The sequence below is a fragment of the Mustela lutreola genome, chromosome 16, assembly GCF_030435805.1.
Source record: "Mustela lutreola isolate mMusLut2 chromosome 16, mMusLut2.pri, whole genome shotgun sequence".
NCBI lineage: Eukaryota > Metazoa > Chordata > Mammalia > Carnivora > Mustelidae > Mustela > Mustela lutreola.
In genome coordinates, this window is record NC_081305.1 from 12,847,071 (window position 1) to 12,864,859 (window position 17,789).

The following is a 17,789-nucleotide window of genomic DNA, read 5'->3' on the forward strand; positions in this document are numbered from 1 at the left end:
GCACGGTGGCCAGCAGAGACATGTGGGCCATTATGCGCCAGGCTGGCCTCTCTCTGGCCCTGAAGTCCTGACTTCCTGCCCAGACCAGGGAGAGGATGGCCACATACCTGTGTAGAACAGGGAACCAAGCTTGGCTGTGAGGGTCTATTGGGTCCCAGAAGCATCAGCCCCCCCGCACACAACACGAATGTACGGAACCATCCACAGGACCAGAAGCAAGGCCTACAGAGGCCCACGGGCTGACTTCACAAGATGCCAGTGGCCAGAAGAAGCAGTAAAACCCTCCTTTCAGGAGCTGTCTTTTTGCTCAATTCAGACTTCCCTGATGTCCTTGCACGGTGTGACTGGGAACGGGAAGGGGTGCCTTTCTGTTTTGTTTTTCCCAGCTGTGAATTACTCTGTGAGGATTCCTTACTAGGAGCCATACCTTCAAACTATTGTTTTTCAAACTATTGTCCTTTCTCCGGAGAGCCTCCTGGACAGCCCCTGCGAACTGTGTGCAAGGGGCAAGCCTCGAGTAAGAAGCCCAGTCCGAGGGCAGACCTCATTGAACTTCTTGATGTTTGCAGTTCGTTGTTCTGGGTCCCTGCCCAGAACAGCCTGGCCTGGGAGGTCCTGAGTGACTCTGGAATGGCAAACAGTCTCTGCTCCCTGGCCCAGAGGGACTGTTTGCAGAATCAAGTGTCACATTCTTATAGATCGAATTACCCCGGGCCCAGCTGGGGCCGATCTCTGAAGAGGTGGCTGCAGATGCAGCTGCCAGAGCCCCTCCTCCCCGTCCCCGCACTGCCCCCGTGGTGGCCTGGCCGCACACCCCCAACGCCGGCTGCGTGTGTGAGCTGGAACCTTTTCCGTGCTCATCTGTGAGGGCTCCTGTGTCCTTGTCCCCTTTTTTGCTTCTGTCTGTGCAACCCCAACCTACATCATTTCCAGGCTCAGGGTCATTTAGGTTCCAACATATTCCAAAGGACAAAGGTACCCAAATACGGAGTGACCATAAAGAAATCTTCCACAATGTGGGGCTATGGTCTCCATTCCCAAGGAGCTGGGTATCGCGGGCAGGCAGAAACATCGAGTGCGCTGTTCTAGAGTAAGGCTTTGGAGTCCTGGTTCAGATCAGATGTCTGCCTCTTACTAGCTGTCCAATTCTGGGCCAGTTTCTCCCCCAACCCTCAGTTTCTTCATTTGTAAGGTGGGGCCAATAAGATCCCCTTTCCTTTCATTCAAAGAATTTTTTTTTTTTTTTTTTAATTAAGTAATCTTTAAGCCCGAGGTCGGGCTTGAACTCACGAGATCAAGAGACTGAGCCAGCCAGGCACACCCAGTAAGAGACCCTTTAAATGAGACAAAACATGTGATGCACCAGGCCTGGGGCCTGCCGCACAGTCCATGCTCAGTGAACAGGGGCTGCTGCTATTAGCAAACACGCCAGAAGCCGGGGCACAGCAAGGGGCAGACTGTGCCCGTCTCCCCGTCTCCCCCTCTTGGAATAGACGACCAAGGGCTGCGGGATAGTCTGGAAAGTCTCTTGAGCGGAGACTTCAGATCTGGGACGGTGTCCCAGGGCTCTGCTGGGAGGCAGGCAGGCTGTGAGAAGATGGGATCACCTGTGACTGTCCCCAGCCCCTGCCCCACATTTGGGGAGGGAGATCTGCCCGCCCCTCGGCTGACAGCTGGCCTGAGATGGTAGGAGACAAGGCTTGGGGCTGCTCTGAACACATTCTGGTCTTAGTCATAGCCCCCTCTGGGCCACACGATTAAGGCTCAACGACCAGGCCCGTATGGCAGCCCCCGGAGTCGAGGCCCCCTCGCAGGAGGGAGAGGAGCAGAGAGACATCTGGGAGAAGCCCCGGCGGATGACTCCCTCCCGTTCTCACGGTGCGGTGGCTGCTGGGAAAGCTTCCACAGCTCAGCCCTCCCGGCACTCCCGTGTAAAGACTCTACGGAGAGCAGGAGGCTGCGTGCAAACCGTGGGGGCCGGGCGCCTGCCTGAGAGCCAGACCCGGCGGATGGGAGTGTCCGGGAGCTGCCAGGGCCTGCAGCTGCTGGGCAGGGATCTTTGTCCCTCAGGCTGTCCCAGCCGCCAGAACGGGCTCTCTCGAGGAGGAGCCTGGAAAGCTCCCTGCAATCCCGGCCCAACTGTGTCGAGAGGGCAGGTCTGGGCAAGGGCAGGAAACCCTTCCTGGGTGGGTTGGTCGAGGACAGGGTCCCCTTGGGGCTCCCCATGGACAGGGTGAGGGCCTCCTTGGTCTCTCCAGCCTCCATTTCCCACTGGCTCATCAGCCCCTTTTCTGAGGAACCAGCTCCTCAGGCCCAGCTGGCTTGAGACAGAACCTGCGAGAATCAGGGCTTCAGGCGAGGGAGGAGGTGGTGGGGCGGAGAGACGGCAGACTCATGCTGGGAAGTGTTACTACAAGGAATGACAGGCCTCTCTGGGCTGAACTCACGTCTGCCCAGCAGCAGCGCACAGTACCTCTCCCCGCCTCTGGCTCAGCCTCCACAGCCGGGCAGGCAACCAGCCTCTTTTCTCCCACAAAAGCCACCTCTGCTGGGCTCTCCCACAGGTTGGGGCCCTGGGCCAGGTGCCGCTAGTCCTTTAGGAAGAGGCAGAGCCTGGACAGGAGCCCAGCGCCCAGCTCCGGGCAGGTGCCCCAACACTGTGCCCTGGGGAGCTGCAGGGCCGCCAGGGCCAGGAGGCTTTCGCTCGGCGGCACTGACAACAGCCTTGTGGGCCCGCTAAAGACGGGGTGCCAGTTGTTCTGGCTGGGGCCCAGCAAGGGGGCTGGGGACAAGCGGGCCTTGGGTCTCCAGAGAGGCATGCTCTTCAGGGGGCCCGGGAGCGCGGGGTCTCCATTCCCCGACCCCGCCGGGGACCGGCCCCTGAGCTGAATGCCGCCCACCTGGCACTCCTCGTTGGAGAAGTCTGGACAAGCGGCTCTGGCAGGAAGTGCCCGTGACTGCTGGCTGGCCAAGGGGCAGACAGATGCTGTCGGGAGCGCTGGGAGTACAAACCCAGGCTGGTGGGGTGGGCGGCCAGGGAGCCAGCCGTGCAGATGGTGCTAAGTGAAACCTGATGTGGCGACATGAGGATCCACACAGCGCCTCACCAACAGCCTTCCCTGGGATGCTTTAGATTGAGTTTTGTGGCTATGACGCGAAGGAGCCTCACATGTCAGGATAAAAATAGCTCTGGCCTCAATAGGCAAAACGACTTACAGTTCAACAAAACCAGATGCAAAAGCCTTCATGGCCCGGCCCAGAGCCGGCGGGGTCCCTGCTGGCTCCCTGCCCTCTCGCCGGTCCCCTCCTCCGTGGCGGGGGGCATCTGGACCCCGCCGCCCAGAGCGTGTTGAGGAAAGGCCGGGGAGCCGGGGCAGATCTAGGCCCTGTGGCCAACTGGCAGGGCAGGCCTGAGGAAGTGACACCCTCTCTGGGGCCACTTCCTGTCTGGGAACCCCACGGGGGTAAGGAGCCTAGCACAGTGCCTGGCACAGGGATTCCTCCGGGGCGGGGGCTGCATGACTGGGAGACTGGCACGGAACCCAGGGACACAGGTGGGGAAGGGGCAGCTTCCCTTATGGGATCAAGGGGCTGGAAGAAAAGGCCTCGGACTCCAAGCAGCAGGGTCTCTCGAGGCGTGGAGCCTGCTGAATTGGAAGGCCCAGGCCCCAAGGCCACATGGATAAAAGGGTGGCAAAGACAGTTGTGACAACAGCACCCTTGGGACTCGATCTAAGGGGCAGTTACCATCTTTGCTGTGAGCCGGCCTAGCTGAGGCAGGGGAGCCCTCGGCCCTGGGCAGTGACCCACATCTGGGGGGCTTTCTAGCTGCCTGCTTCAGAGGAAGAGTTAAGCTAATGGGCCACGGCAGGTCCCTGGAGGAATTTCCAGCTGACAGAGCAGTAGAGAGGGGCGGCGCCAGGAACGACTGCTGCTGGGGGTGGGGGCAAGGGCGGCCCTGGAGAGACACAGGAGGAAGGGGCCTGAGGGCCATCTCGGAGACCGAGCCTGTGCTGCAGAGGGCTAGGCTGTCCACCTGGCGACAAGCAAAGACCTGCACAGTGGTGCTAGGGGAATGTTCGATATGGCACTGGTGATGGGGCGGCTGGGTCTGGCATCCCCTCCTTCCAGCATGTTAATGACTCTGAAAGGTACTAACCCCTCCTGGGCGCCCAACTGTGGGCATTCCGAGAGGAGTACAACTTAGAGCCTTCTGACCCTGGCACCCAAGCCATCTGGAAGAGTATGTAGGAAGGAGGCCTTTTAAGGCTCCAAGAGCAACAGAGAAGGCTTTTGGGGCTGGGAACTCGTCTGGTGTGGCTGGAGGAAGTGGAGGCAGGAGGCATGAGTTGCTGAGGCCATTGAGGCCAGAAGGGGGCTCCTGAAGTCACTGTGCAGAGGAGGGCTACCCTCCAGAGGTAGGCCAGGCTGGGGCCGTGGCCCACTGCCCCACAGGAGAAGCATGGACTGCTGGCCTGGCCACCACTGCTCTGCTCCCCTCCTTGGGTGGTAGAATTTTCCAGGGCTGGCCAAGTGCTTTTCTCCTCTTAGCGTTGGGGTGAAGACAGGAGACTCTCAGGCTGGGCTCCTGGGTCAGCACCAACACCTACTACAACCTTCCTCTCCCAGCTAAGAATGACAACAGTGCTTTCTCTCACAGTTGTCGTGAGGAGTCGAGGGGCTAACCCACAGCGAATTTCCGTGAGGTGACACTCTGGACAACATCGTCCGGTCCTAACAAGCTTAATGTATTACAGTTACCATTACTACTGGGAACAATGCCCAGGGATGGCTTCTTGGGTTTCTTCTAGAACTTGTTTGTAAATTTGGCCACACCAGCCAGGATGATAAGGAACGAAATGAAATCAGAATATTTCATCTCTGCCCATTTTTAGAGCCGGGTCAAACTCCACCTTGGACCAGAGAACCCCACAGGGCTCAATGATGTAAGCAGTTATCCCATTAAGAACGCGCCCACTTGGCTGGAAGGAAAGGAAAGGGAAGACCGGGTTTTGGGGGCAAACATCAGTCCTGGGCTGACCTCTGACCTCAGACAGCCACACTGCTGTGACGCCTAGCCAAGGCCGCTCCCTGTCCTGCAGCAGGAACATCCAGGGTCCAGGAGGGCCCAGCATGTTTCAAATAAGGGACTGATTCCGGAAGCCTCCTACTTCTGCTGAGCCTTTGGCTTGAAGGGGGCTCATCACCCCCTCTCCTCAGAGCGTAGGGGGCCTCAGCTGGCGTCCCTGAGTGGAGACGGGCAGAGAATGCACAAAAGCTGCCCACCCAGAGGACCCCCAAGAGGTTGTTTCCATTTCATTTCACCAAATCGCAATTAGGAGACAGCAGGACTTGGGCTTCCCTCAGGGCTGCCTACCCAGGTAGCCCCCTCCTGAATGCCCCCGAGGTGAGCCTCTTCCCGGCCTGGGGCTCTGTGAAGGTCAGCAACCAAGTGGTGGTGGGAGAAGCAAGACCATCAGCTCTGCCCTGGAGGGGGCGCTGTCTGCACAAAGCCAGGTGGGAGGAATGCCCCCTGCAGGCAACTCTGCAGGCCCCAGGGACTGCAGCCAAGGTGCCTTAAGCCCCTGAGGCAGCTTACCAGGTGGTGATGCTGCCCCAGCCCTCGCACTAAAGCTGCACTATTTGAGTTTACAGACCCAGGGAGCAAGCAGGCTGGGCCACTGAGCTCCTTCCAAACGCAAGGATTTCATCTTTGTTCCACTCCCTGCCTCCCTGGCTTTCCAGAAAGACCCTTCCCTGCAGGGGTGGGGGCTCTCTATCCTAAAAGGACATAGCACAGCAGAGCCAGAGGAAAGCCAAATCCAAACAGGAAGAGGGGCTGGCCTTGTAGCCTCTGTCCACGTGCATGCCCGGATGGAAACAGAAAGAATGACCCTCTTGCATGCCTGAGAAGCTCTGGGAGAAGGAGCAGCCCACAAATGAATGACTGTACACTTCCAGCGTGCTTTCTGACCCAAACAGCCACCCCCCACGTCCTTGGTGCCTGGCCAGTGCCTTCTGCAAGGCGGCTGAAGCAGGAGAGGGGATGGGGCCCAGCTCTGGTTTCCTGTGCTCTTCTCTTTACTGGTTTGAACTTGACCTTTTGAAATCATGGACCCACTTAAAAAATCTGGTGCCAGCTGCGGACAGGCACGCACGTGTGGTTCCCACACTCTCTGTAGGGAACATGTCTCAGGCTGAGTGCACGTGGTGGCCCACAGTGCTGTGGATCCTTGAGGCAAGAAGTGATACTGACTGTAGACACTTCCTTAGTGTTCTTTCCAGGATGGAATTTCTTCCATCTGGCACACTTGGTTGTTTTTCTATGAATTCAGGGTGAGTCCCTGGCTGATGTGAGCCAGTCCGACAGCCCTGGTAAGCTGGGGCAAATCTTCACCACCTCAGCCCCATCAGCAGCCCACCCACCTGGGCAGGGCCAGGAGCCAGGGTTCCGAGCACCTAGCTGTCTGAGACTCCCCTCAGCTCCTGCTCTCCAGAGGCTAAAAGTGGGGCTCCTGGAGCTCCCAGGTCTGGGCCTCCCCGGGGCACATGCCCCGCCCACTCCAGCAGACCTGGGCCCTGAGTCATTTGCCAGCATATCTCTCTGCTCATGAGTAAGCACTTTAAGAAGTCATCAGCTACTTGGTGCCCAGAGAAAGAGGCAAAACACCTTAGAGGTAGAGGGACAGATCTGGGAGTCCCGGAGACTGAGACAGAAGTCTCCTTCCCCTGCCCAAGGCTGCGCTGCCTCAGGTTTGGCCTCCCTCACCCTGAGGAGGAGAGAAGATTCCTTCCGGACAACTGCTTCCTGTGGAGGGAGATCTGAGGGCTGGCTCTGACTCACAGGATGCCTTCTCCTCGCTCTGCCCCTCTTGCAGTCACTTCTCACCCTCAGCCCCTCGCGGCTGCTCCTCCGCCCTCTCACCGAGACCCCACCCCACGCCATGCCTTGCTGCCCACACTCAACCTCTGGCATTCTTGCCATCTGTCCCAGAGACTTAGGGGTGCCAAGCGCTGACGTGGGACACAGGATGGAGAACGGACTCCCGGGCTGCGCGACAGAGGGTGGGGACCTCCCCGAGTGTCCCAGGGTCAGGATGTGGGAGCCTCCCAAGCATGGCCTCTGACTGCCTGGAGGAAACTGGGCTCCTGGGCAAGGAAGCCGCTGCATCCTGGGGAAACAGGAGAAGGAAACTGTGCTGCCACCAGAGCCCCCTTCCTTGCTTTAGGCAGAAACAGCTGGCTACTTCCGACCAGTTGCAGGCACAGCCTGTGCAGCAGCAGTGGCCTGAAGCCTGGGGTCTTATGTGACACCCCACTGCAGGAGCTGGGGGAGCTCCTGACTTCATAAGTCACCAGGGAGATGTCTTTAGTGCACTGGCCTTCTGTGACTTGGCCTAGCAGCCCTGGGGTACGGCCAGGCCAGCAGGGCTCCGGGGGCTCCGCTGAGCAGGTGTTCTCAGAGCAGGGTACCAGAGCGCCTCCAGGGGCGCAGTCTGCTAGAGTGGCAGGACGGAAGCTGCCGCTGCAAGGTCCTCAATCTTTTTGACTTTTGGCTTTGGCATCGAAGGAGGAGCCATCTAGGACCTTGTAACTGGATGTCAAGAACCACTCAGGAGACAAAGACATACCCCAGGCAAACACCCAAGATTTGCTGGGACTTTCCTATCAGCTTGCATCCTTGGCATTTCCCAGGATCATGTCCCTGGAGGGAACTGACGTCTGCCTGGGAGGGAGGAGTTGGGAGTTGCACTGGCCTAGGGAGGAGAGCCTCCTGCCATTTGGAAGGACCCCGAGGGGCGAGCCCCAGGAACACCATGGCCACCTTCAAGTCCAAGAACTGCCCAGAAACATCCTGTTTGAATCATCACCTCTCTTGCCTGGGCTGCCTGCCATGTTGTTTGCTATTTTTAGCTCCCTGATGAGGAAGGAAATGGCTGCCTAGTCTTCCACCTGTGAGACCCAAGGCTCCAAAGCCCCCTGATTCCTGACTGGGGAGACGCTGCCCCAGCGAAAGAGACAATCAGCTGATTCAGATGGTTTTATATTTAGCTGATGGTTCAAAAGTATGAACGGAGCACGAAGATGAGAGAAAGGGGATGTGAGGGCCTCTTGCAGGGGCGGGGAGGCAGCAGGAGGGCAAGGTCTGCCTGCCTCTCAGAAAGCAGAGGCAACTTCTGACTGCTCACACACCTACTGGAGCTCTGGAGCTCAAGAGCGACAGCCCAGAGCGGCCAGTCTAGGACGAGACTGAGCACCAGCATTCCCAGGGCCCCTGGCTGTAGCCGGAAGGGGATTACTTACCGGGAGTATTCAGCAGGTTGGCTCTGCCAGGGGTGGGCACCTGAAGCTCTGAGTGGCTGACCCGGAGGTCAGGGCCATCCAGGGGGCCTGGGTCATCCGTCTGGCCTGCAGGGGAGGAAGCAATTTCTGCCAACACCTCTAGATCCTTCAGGATAACCTGGGGAGAAAAACAAAGGATGAAGGACAAGGGCCTCTGGAGAGCTGTGGCTGGAGACAGAGAGCTGCCTCCGGGGGGGCGGAGAGGGGTCTGCAGAGGGTGACAGGCTGGTGAAAGCCGGCAAGACTATGGCTGTTAATAGTGCTCAGAAAGTTCTGCAAAAGAAAGGATTGAAGAAAACACAGGCGAAGATGGGGGCAAGTGGAAGAAAGAAGCTGGAGTCAGGAGCATGGGAGTAAGCTTTCCCATGACCACTCCTCTCTAGTCCCCCAAGCAGGGATCTGAGAGGTCCCGGAAGATGTGGGACTCAGGCACCAGCGTGTAGCCCATGTGGTGTGTGTCCCTGGGCTCCTGGGCTGGCCATGCCCCAAGGTTAACCCTGTGAGGGACTGACAGTGCTCACCAGGCCATACGGCTGGTGTGTTGGCCACAGCTTGGCCCACTATCTGGCCACAGAGCAGATTCTCCTCCAGAGGTGACTCCAGGCTACCCTCTACAGTCAGAACGGGACTCTGGGCTCCAAGAAGGGGGACTTCCTCCTAGACATGTCGTTCAATTCTCAGCTGCCTCCCTGATGGTCATACACAGGCCTGATCCCCACCTGCCGCGTTCTTCCAGGGAAGACACAGAGGTGAGCACGGAGAACAGCTGGGCGTGAGCGCCGTTCGGTGATGTGTGTCACAAGGTTCCCCAGGGTTGCTTCAGAACCCAAAGCCCCCATGCCCTTCGAGGCTGCCTGCCCCCGCACAGCACTCATCCCCTCATGCTCTTGCCGCACATCCAGCCAGCAGGGCGCTGAGCACGCTGCAGGGAGGCTGCCTGCCCCTTCCCTCCCCCGACTCCTCTCTGCTCACAAGAGGAACGTGCCTGGCCTAGCACACGTGTGCCCCCAGGACTGTCCGTGGTGCTCGGTGGGTGCCTGCTGGGCACGGACAGGTGACTAGGGACAGATGAATTGCCACGGCAACCACAGGCTTTGGTCCTGGACCTGTGGCAGTGACACAGAGCACCCGTGGCTGGGGTCACAGTGGGGTGGGGGGGTGGGTCGTGTGTACCAGGACAGACCAACTGGCTGGAATATGGTGACAACAGTCAAGATAAGGCTACTGCAGGGCTTTTTATGGGATGGTGAAAATGTTCTGGAGTTAGATAGTAGTGATGGTCACACAACCTTGTAAATACGCTAAAAACCACTCAACTGTATATATTTTTAAAAAGACTTAAAAAAATTATTTAAGAGAGAATGAGAGAGAGAGAGAGAGAGCAGGAGTGGGGGGCTGCGCGAGGGAGAAGCAGGCTCCCTGCTGAGCAAGGAGCCCAACGTGGAACTTGATCCCAAGACCCTGGGATCATGACCTGAGCTGACGGCAGACTCCTAACCTACTGAGCCACCCAGGTGCCCTGAACTGTGTATTTTAAAAGCACAAATTTCATCTTAAAAAAAAAAAAAAAAAAAAAAGGACAAAGCTACTATCCTCTCCTCGTAGCTTCAGAGTGGTTCCTGTCTCAGTGCAAGTGACCTGCCAATGTGTCCTCCTGCCTGGCCCTGGTCATCACTTCTGGTATCGTCTCTGTCAGCCCTGGCCCCAGGCCTGCTCCCAGCAGCACAGCGTGCCCAGCACTCAATTGTCCCACAAGCCCACGGTGGTTTTGTTCCCCATCCTGCCATGCTCCAGCCTCCTTCGGGCTGGACGCAGCGCTCACTCACACACACACGTCACCGCCCACGTCTAACTGCGTCCTTTCCATCGCTGCTCCCCGGCTCTCCGCACCGCCGGGGTGCCCCCCCCCCCCGGAGTGCCAGCCACTGTGCTGGGTGCCGGGGCCACAGGGGAATCCAACATGCCTCTGCCCACAGCCCAGCAGGGAGACCCATGCTCGCCTGGCCTCTCCTGCACAGGTATGTGTAATTTTGGAACATTCTGACCACCGGGTCTGCAGGGGACGGATCCATGTTGGCTGAAGATCGTGGCGGCTAAGCGGCCTAGACAGATGGCAGCAATGAGCGCGCTCCTGTGCCCAGGCCAAGAGCTGGGGGCCTGGTAGGGCGAGGCTCAGGAGCCGCGAGGCCCCGGCCATCTGCTCTCCAGGAAGCTCTCTACTTCGGCGGTGGTAGCAGAAGTGGACACCGGAGGGAGGGGGTGGGCTGGGGGAAAAGTCAGCCAGGGGGGTGACAGCACCGCGTTCCACGGAGACAGTGGCCTGAGCACGGGCCACGCACTCAAGATGCTCAACCGTCCAAGCAAGTCACGGTCTGAAGGTCAGGGAGGTGAGGTGAGAGCGACTAACTCAGGGCCTGCCTCAGAAAGTTAAACAGAGTCACCACACTTCGGCCCCCAGTGTCTACCCAAGAGGACCGAAAACGTGTCCACCCAGGACTCACACAGACGCGTTCGCAGCATCAGTGTTCATCACGGCTAGAAAACGGAAACAACCCAAATGTCCTGACACTGATTCTGATGTGCTTTTTCCTGATACCAGCTGGGGGTGGGGGTCCTATAGTTCAACTACAATTCAACTCAGTTCTGACCGGCTGCCTGGAGGGAGCGGCAGACCCCACAGGGTGAGGGCTCAGTCCTATGAGACTGCCTTTCCCTCCCCTCCCCCCGGCTTTAGGTGCCAATCACAAGGCCAGGATGTCGCTTGTGCTTCTGATGACTGGCTACAGAGCAGAGGTTCCCATGACCCACTCCTCGGGTTTGAGTCCTTTGCTAGAGCGGCTTGCGGTACTCAGAGAAACACTTTACTGACTAGATCACTGGTTTCATATAAAAAGATATAACTCAGGAACGGCCGGATAAAAGAGAGGCACAGGGCACAGTTTGTGCAAAGGAGCCCAGAGCTTCATATTCCCTGGGGTATCACTTTCCCCAAATCTCCAGATGGTCACCAATCCGGAAGCTCTCCAAACCCCATCCTATCGTTTTTCCAGAGGCTTCATCACATAGGTAGAGCTGATGAAATCCACTGGCTGTTGTCAGCTGGTTCAACCTCCGGGACCCCCTCTCTTCCTTGAACTTGGGTTGGAAGTTCAATGCTCTCATCTCGTGGTTGGTTCTCCTGGCAACCAGTCCCCCATCCTTTTGGGCATCCATGTTGTCTCACTAACCTAACAAGTCACCTATATTATTTTCAACACTCAGGAAATTCCAAGGGTTTTTGGACCTGTGTGCCCAAACGAGGAATGAAGCCCAAATACGCACTGTTCACTGGGTATCACAACAGCACAAACCCAAATGTCTATCAACCACTAAATGGCTAAGTAGAATGGGGCATATCCACGCGAGGACCCATTATTTGGCAAGAAAAAGAATGAAGTTCTGATACATGCTATAAAACAGATGAACCTTGAAGACATTTGCTAAATAAGAGAAGCCAGATGCAAAAGGCCACATACTGTACGATCATTCCATTTATGTGAAGTGTTCAGACCAGGCAAATCTGTAGAGACAGAGCATAGCCTGTGGCTGCGGGGGGCTGGGGGAGGGAGACATGGGGAGCGACTGCTGGTTGATACAGGGTTTCTCTCTGGGATGGGAAAAATGTTCTGGGATTAGATAGTGATGTCTGCACAACCTTGTCAAAATAATAAAATCCACTAAGGTGTATATTTTACTTTTTAAAAAGGTTTTTAAAGTTATCCTTACACCCAACATGGGGCTCAAACTCACGACCCCAAGATCAAGAGTTGCCTGCTCCACCAACTGAGCCAGCCAGGCACCCCTAAATTGTATACTTTAAAAGGGCGAATTTTATGGTTGACAAACTGTATCTAAAAAGAGAGAGAATCAAGTCAACCCCAAATCGGTGCCCTAAGTCCCAGTCCAGAGGTACGTGTACAGCAGTTTGCTCTTGCTGTGCCCACAGCCCAAGGTGGTGGGCCTTGCAGACTCTCCACAATCCTGCGCCTAGTTCTGACACCCCAGAAGACTGAGGGCACTCAGGGAGGAGCCCTGTGTGACTTCCTCTCCCAGCATCGGCCAGCCCTACTGTGGCCTGGAGCTGCAGGCTGCTCCTCCCCAGGCCGGCTGTGTGGCTGGGCCGAGGCACACATCCCCTTGGTGGCAAATCCTGGCGGTCAGATGTGGCCGGTGAGGAAAGTGCAGGGCAGCTGGGGCCGGGCTGGCACTCAGCTATATCCCGGCCCCACAAGAGCCATAGGGGCCCACACCAGGCTTCCGGCAGGTATTTATTCCCCTACCAGAAAAGATGCTTGTGCATTATTTATTTTTTTTTTTTTAAAGATTTTATTAATTTATTTGACAGAGAGAAAGATCACAAGTAGGTGGAGAGTCAGGCAGAGAGAGAGGAGGAAGCAGGCTCCCGCTGAGCAAAGAGCCCGATGCGGGGCTCGATCCCAGGACACTGAGATCATGACCTGAGCCGAAGGCAGCGGCTTAATCCACTGAGCCACCCAGGCGCCCCAGAAAAGATGCTTGTGAAGAACCACCGGCACCTGACAGGCCTGGCCCACCCTCGGAGCAGCCTGGGGGCTAGGCTGCAAGGGCCCAGGAGACCAGAGGAGGAAGCTCTCCTCTCCAGCTAGAATTAACCCCCTCATTAGCTCTCAGTCTCCTGGTGCAGACAGTGACCTGCTCAAGGGATCAGGGAGCCCGCTTCACTGGGCTTTGTGGTCAGAGTCCTGACTCGCAGTCAGTTAACTTCACCCCTCGGACCGCTCCCCCAGAGCCATAAGCACCCACTGTGGGCCAGGGGCTGTGCTGGCTGGAGAGACGAAGAGCAACCGGATGGCCCTGCCTCTCAACACAGTGACCCTGGGGAGGGAGACAGGCGGTCAACAAACACTTACAATGCCACACATGTGCAGCCTGGCCTGTGGGGAGCCAGAGGCCGCAGAAGTACCAGGCGAGTGGTCCGCCCAGGGAACCAGGTGCAGAGGGAGGCATGCAAAGCATTCTCTTAACTAGTATCCACCTTTCACAGACACGGAGTCCAAGTCACATGGCACGATCCAGGAACCAGAGCTTTGATTCAGCTCTGGAGTGGGGCATGGGGTTGGGGTAGGTGTTACACAGCAGACAGCAGGCCCTAAACAGAATCATTTGGGCTAAATCCCACCACACACCAAGACTTAATATCTATCATAATTGCAGTTTCAACGTTTGGCCAGTCAACAAGGAATTACCTGGTCAGCACTAGTGAGATAATCCTCCTAGCAGACCCCTTCCGGTCCTCTTAGAAAGGTGACCTTGCCTGAAACAATGCATTCTTTGCAAATAATTTTCTCTCTCTGCCCCTTTCTGCCTTTAAAAACCTCTCTTTTCCTACAGCTTCTCTCTATTGCTAGATGAGGATGTTACTGCCTGTTTCACGAACTGGAGAATAAAGCCACTGTGATCTTTAAATTTGCTCAGTTGAACTTTGGTTATTTAACAGAGAGCACAGCCAGAAATGAGGCAAAAGTTAGAGGCAGGGGCAGGTCCACCAAGAGCTATGACCCAGACAAAGAGGTGTGAACTTGGTTTTGCAGGTGATGGGGAGTCTGTTTCCTCACATATGCCAAAAGAGCTTCACCCTCAGAAGGCTGTCATCCTTATAGGAGACACTCCAAGTTCCCCTTCTGTTACGAGATTTTTGGTACCCCAGCTGAGCCTGGTCAGTGGTCCTGACTCAGGGACTGGGCAGGAACACCAACGCATATGTGCCGGGCTCCAGATTTCATTTCTCTACCAAAGAGAAAATCTGCATGGACATCTTTGTACCTCTTCCTCCAGCCCCACTGGAGAGCAGCAGCCAGCAAAAACTGTGTATTTTACATTTTGAATTCTCTTATTTTGGAAAGTTTAACACCAAATGGCAAATGAATGTAAATTATACTTCAGTTGCACAATTAAAGCCGGAGATGTTGTCTACAGGTTCCTTCAATCATCCCAGCCACTCCTCTGGTGCTTACGTATCGGAAGATTTATCTCTGGTCCTTGGGGACTGGCAAAAATCTGAAAGCTAGCCCTGCCTGGGACAATACCACATGTCCCTAACACATGAGAGCGTGTGCGCGCGCACACACACACACACACACACAGCACCCTCCTGGTTCTTTCCAATGGGAGTCCGAGAAGAGCACCACAATCTCCTTCAGCCTCCAAGACGCAAAGAGAGGAAGGGGCTGCCAAAAGGTCGGCAAGGAACAGCTTGAAAAAAGAGTGGGGAATCTGTGGGGACCACTCCAGGGCTCCTGTGCCCTGGAATCCAGATGCTGGCGCTCTCCTAGCTGACAGCAAATCCCACGGAGTCCTGGGGGCTGAACTTGAGGCTACGGAGCAATAATCCTGACACAGGCCTAGGCCAGGACTCTGCCTCGGCCCAGGGAGTGTGGAGCAGTCCCGGGAGGCAATGCTAAGGTGGGAGACGGTGCTAGGACCAAGCAACAGGGACCAAGGGAGAGCCGTGCTCTGCCTTCCGGCTGAACCTGGCTTTGAATCTCTGTGCCAGGCCAGCGTTTTGGGTGCTCCCAAAACCAAAACCAAGTGTTTTGGTCTGTAGACAAGGACACGGTGACCTCAGCAGCCTTGCTCGCAGGGCACCAGCTCAAGGCCTGGATGAAAGGCCCGCAGCTCGGCCGCTGGAAATGGAGTTCGCCCCCTTCCAAGGAGCAGGCTGGCTGGGCCCAAGCCTACGCTGGCCAGCAGTCCTGGCTCTGAGAACGAGGCAAGGCTCAAAGAAAGCAAGAGGAAGCCGCACCAATTAGTATGCGCTACACAGCTTTTTGCAAAATGAATATAAAACACTTGTGCTTTCTTTTTGTGTGAGAGAAAGAGGGTGGGGGGAGAGGGAGGAGGAAGAAGGTTATAAGAAAGCAATATTCTGCAGGGGCAGGAGTGCCTGCAGTTGCCATGGCAACAAGCTGGGGGACGGGGGAGTGGTGGTAGGGAAGGCACATCAGCTGGTCCCGGGTCCTGGTCCCGGAGTGGGGTGAGCTGTGAGCTGGCCATCGGTGGATTGAAAGGCTTGGTGACAACTGGGAGGGGAAAACATCTGACAAAGCAACTCTGAGAGGAAGGCCGTGGTGGGGGAGGCGGTGGGGGGGGCGGCTACCCTCTGTGGCTTGGGGAGCAAGGTCAAGGAGGCCTAAAGATTCCTGAGCAAGCCCTTGCTTCTAGGAAACTTGACACCGGCCAAGGGCATATTCTGGCGTGGGAGGTAAGTGGCCATCTGGATGGGGCGCCTGCGGGCAGGCACCGCTCTGCACCCCAGCAGGCCACAGGCCGGATCTCCAGGGCGGCGCCGCCTTTCTTCTTTTTATTAGTCCGACCAGGCCCTCCCTGTCCCAACACCTTGTCCACAGAGCAGCCCTGGAAAACCCCTTGCTGTGGGAGGCCCCTTCTCTCACTCTCCCTGGCTGTGCTTTCGCCACCCTGGGAATGGCTGGAGACCCAGCGCTGAACGAGGCCGACTCCCTGGGCAGGGGGGTCCGTCCTGGCCTCCTACTGAGGCTCCTGACTCTGAAGTCCCAGGGCGAAGCAGCTCGCAGATGCTGACTGAACACTTGCTGACCGGCAGCGCCCGGCAGGAAATGGAAGACGCGGATGGGTCTGAGAGCTTCTGCCAAGGGGATGGCTGGAGAGGCCTCCACTTCACTCTACCCACTTATCTCTAAGAAACTTTTGTCACAAGTTTGGCTCGGCCCCTGGTCAGCTGATTAGGCCCCAGATGTCAACTGGCTCAGCCTTCCAGCCCTCGAGTAGGGAAGGAAATCTTCACACTGGGCCCTCTCCAGTCCTAGTCAGAAGGAAGCCGCGAGAGTCTTTCCAAGGGACACAGCTAGGTGCTGGCAGGAAAGGTGAATTCGGGCTAAAGACCCTGGGGGCTAGGGTCTGGCCGGTGCGGGCCACTGCCAACGCTACGTGATGCTTCTGCCCACAGCCATGGGGCCACAGGGTTGTGCCTGAGATCTGGGTCAGGTCAGGCTGCTTCTTATTCTTGGGAAGTGGAGCTGAAAGGAAGCGTGGAAGCACCGAGGCCGGGCATCCCCGGAGCCTTGGGGCCCTCTGCTTCTGGCCACACACAGGCCTGATCGTTTCCTTCACAAGGGGTACAGGCCCAGCGGGTCAGGCCTTGAGTCTCTGACCACATACAGAATGCCTCCTGTGGCCTGTGGAGTCCGCCAAGGAACTGGCCCTAGGAAGTATCCTCTTGGGGGTACTGAGGAAGGCCATGGGATTTCCCACGGGCCCCAGGGCAGTCCCCCGTGGAGCTCTGGAGGAAAGCACCCAGCGGCAGCAGCCCGCACGAGGGCTGGAGGGTCCCGTCCCGGACACAGAAGGCAGCAATCGGGCCCAGCCAGGCCCGGGAAAGGGGTGGGGTTCCCAGAAAAGCTTCTGGCCAGAACGGGGTCAGAGTGGGCCAAGCCCAGCATCTCCTGGGGGTTCGGGGGCGGGTCCCTCAGCCCTGCCTTCTTCAGCAAAAGCAAGGAAAGCACTGCCAGAAATTCAGATTTGGAGGCGGGAGAGGATTGCTTAGGCTCCCATTGAGAAAACCACTCTGATTAAAAACCTCTTCGATCTCAGTAAAGCAAAAACAACTTAAAAAAGGAGAACTGTATCTTGTTTTTTGGCCTGACGTTGAACACACGCCAACAGGGATCGAGATTTTTCTTCTCCTCTTTTCTTTTTCCTTCCTTCCCGTTCCTTCCCTGCATTTTTAATAAACTTTGAAATCCTTCCCTAAGTGCCCAGTTCTGTGCCATATGTGTGGAAGGCCAGCATTTGGTGCTTATAGTTATGTCCCCTGAACAGTGACAGCACAGTGTGGGCTCTGGCTGCTTAAACCGTTCTAATCTCCATCCCTCGGAGGGTAGAGGAGAAGAGAAAGGCCGGCCCTGATAAGACGACTTGGAGGCCCGTTCCCAAGTTCCCCCACTGGGCACCGTCAATCCCGATCTTCCTCCTGGTGATGCCAGCCATCGCTCACTTGCATCCTGCCAGGCCCCCGTCCGGGGATGGGGGTGGGGGGTGCATCGCTCAGCGTTACACATTCTTGCTGAGAGCGGGCAGGAGGCTGGGGAAGGGCCTGCTGTGCTCCAGGCAGCATGGGAACGGAGCGCACACCGTGAGCACTCGGTTACCAGGTAATGAGCCGAGGGCCCAGCTGTCTCCGGGCACCCATCCATGGCAACTGGGAGAGCAGCGCCGGGCTCCCCGTCCCCTGCCCTCCACCAGGCCTCTGCTTGATGCCAGTGTACGTGCTGGTGAGGCGCACCTGGCCCCAAGGAGACAGGTGTGCTCTGGCAGGGCAGGGGCCCAACGCAGGTGGGGGGAGGGGCGGCTCACCAGCCATGGCCCCTCCTCCGGTTTCGGAGCACATAGTG

The 17,789-nt window shown here is 57.1% G+C and overlaps 1 protein-coding gene across 1 annotated transcript in view; it reads right to left on the bottom strand.

Moving 5' to 3' along the window:
• The window catches only part of VAC14 (VAC14 component of PIKFYVE complex), a 98,687-nt gene that overhangs the window by 41,908 nt on the left and 38,990 nt on the right, over nucleotides 1-17,789 (bottom strand). The window contains exon 13 of the mRNA XM_059153260.1: nucleotides 8,305-8,461. Coding sequence (XP_059009243.1) covers nucleotides 8,305-8,461 — 157 coding nt within the window. The remainder of the gene's footprint in view (nucleotides 1-8,304; nucleotides 8,462-17,789) is intronic.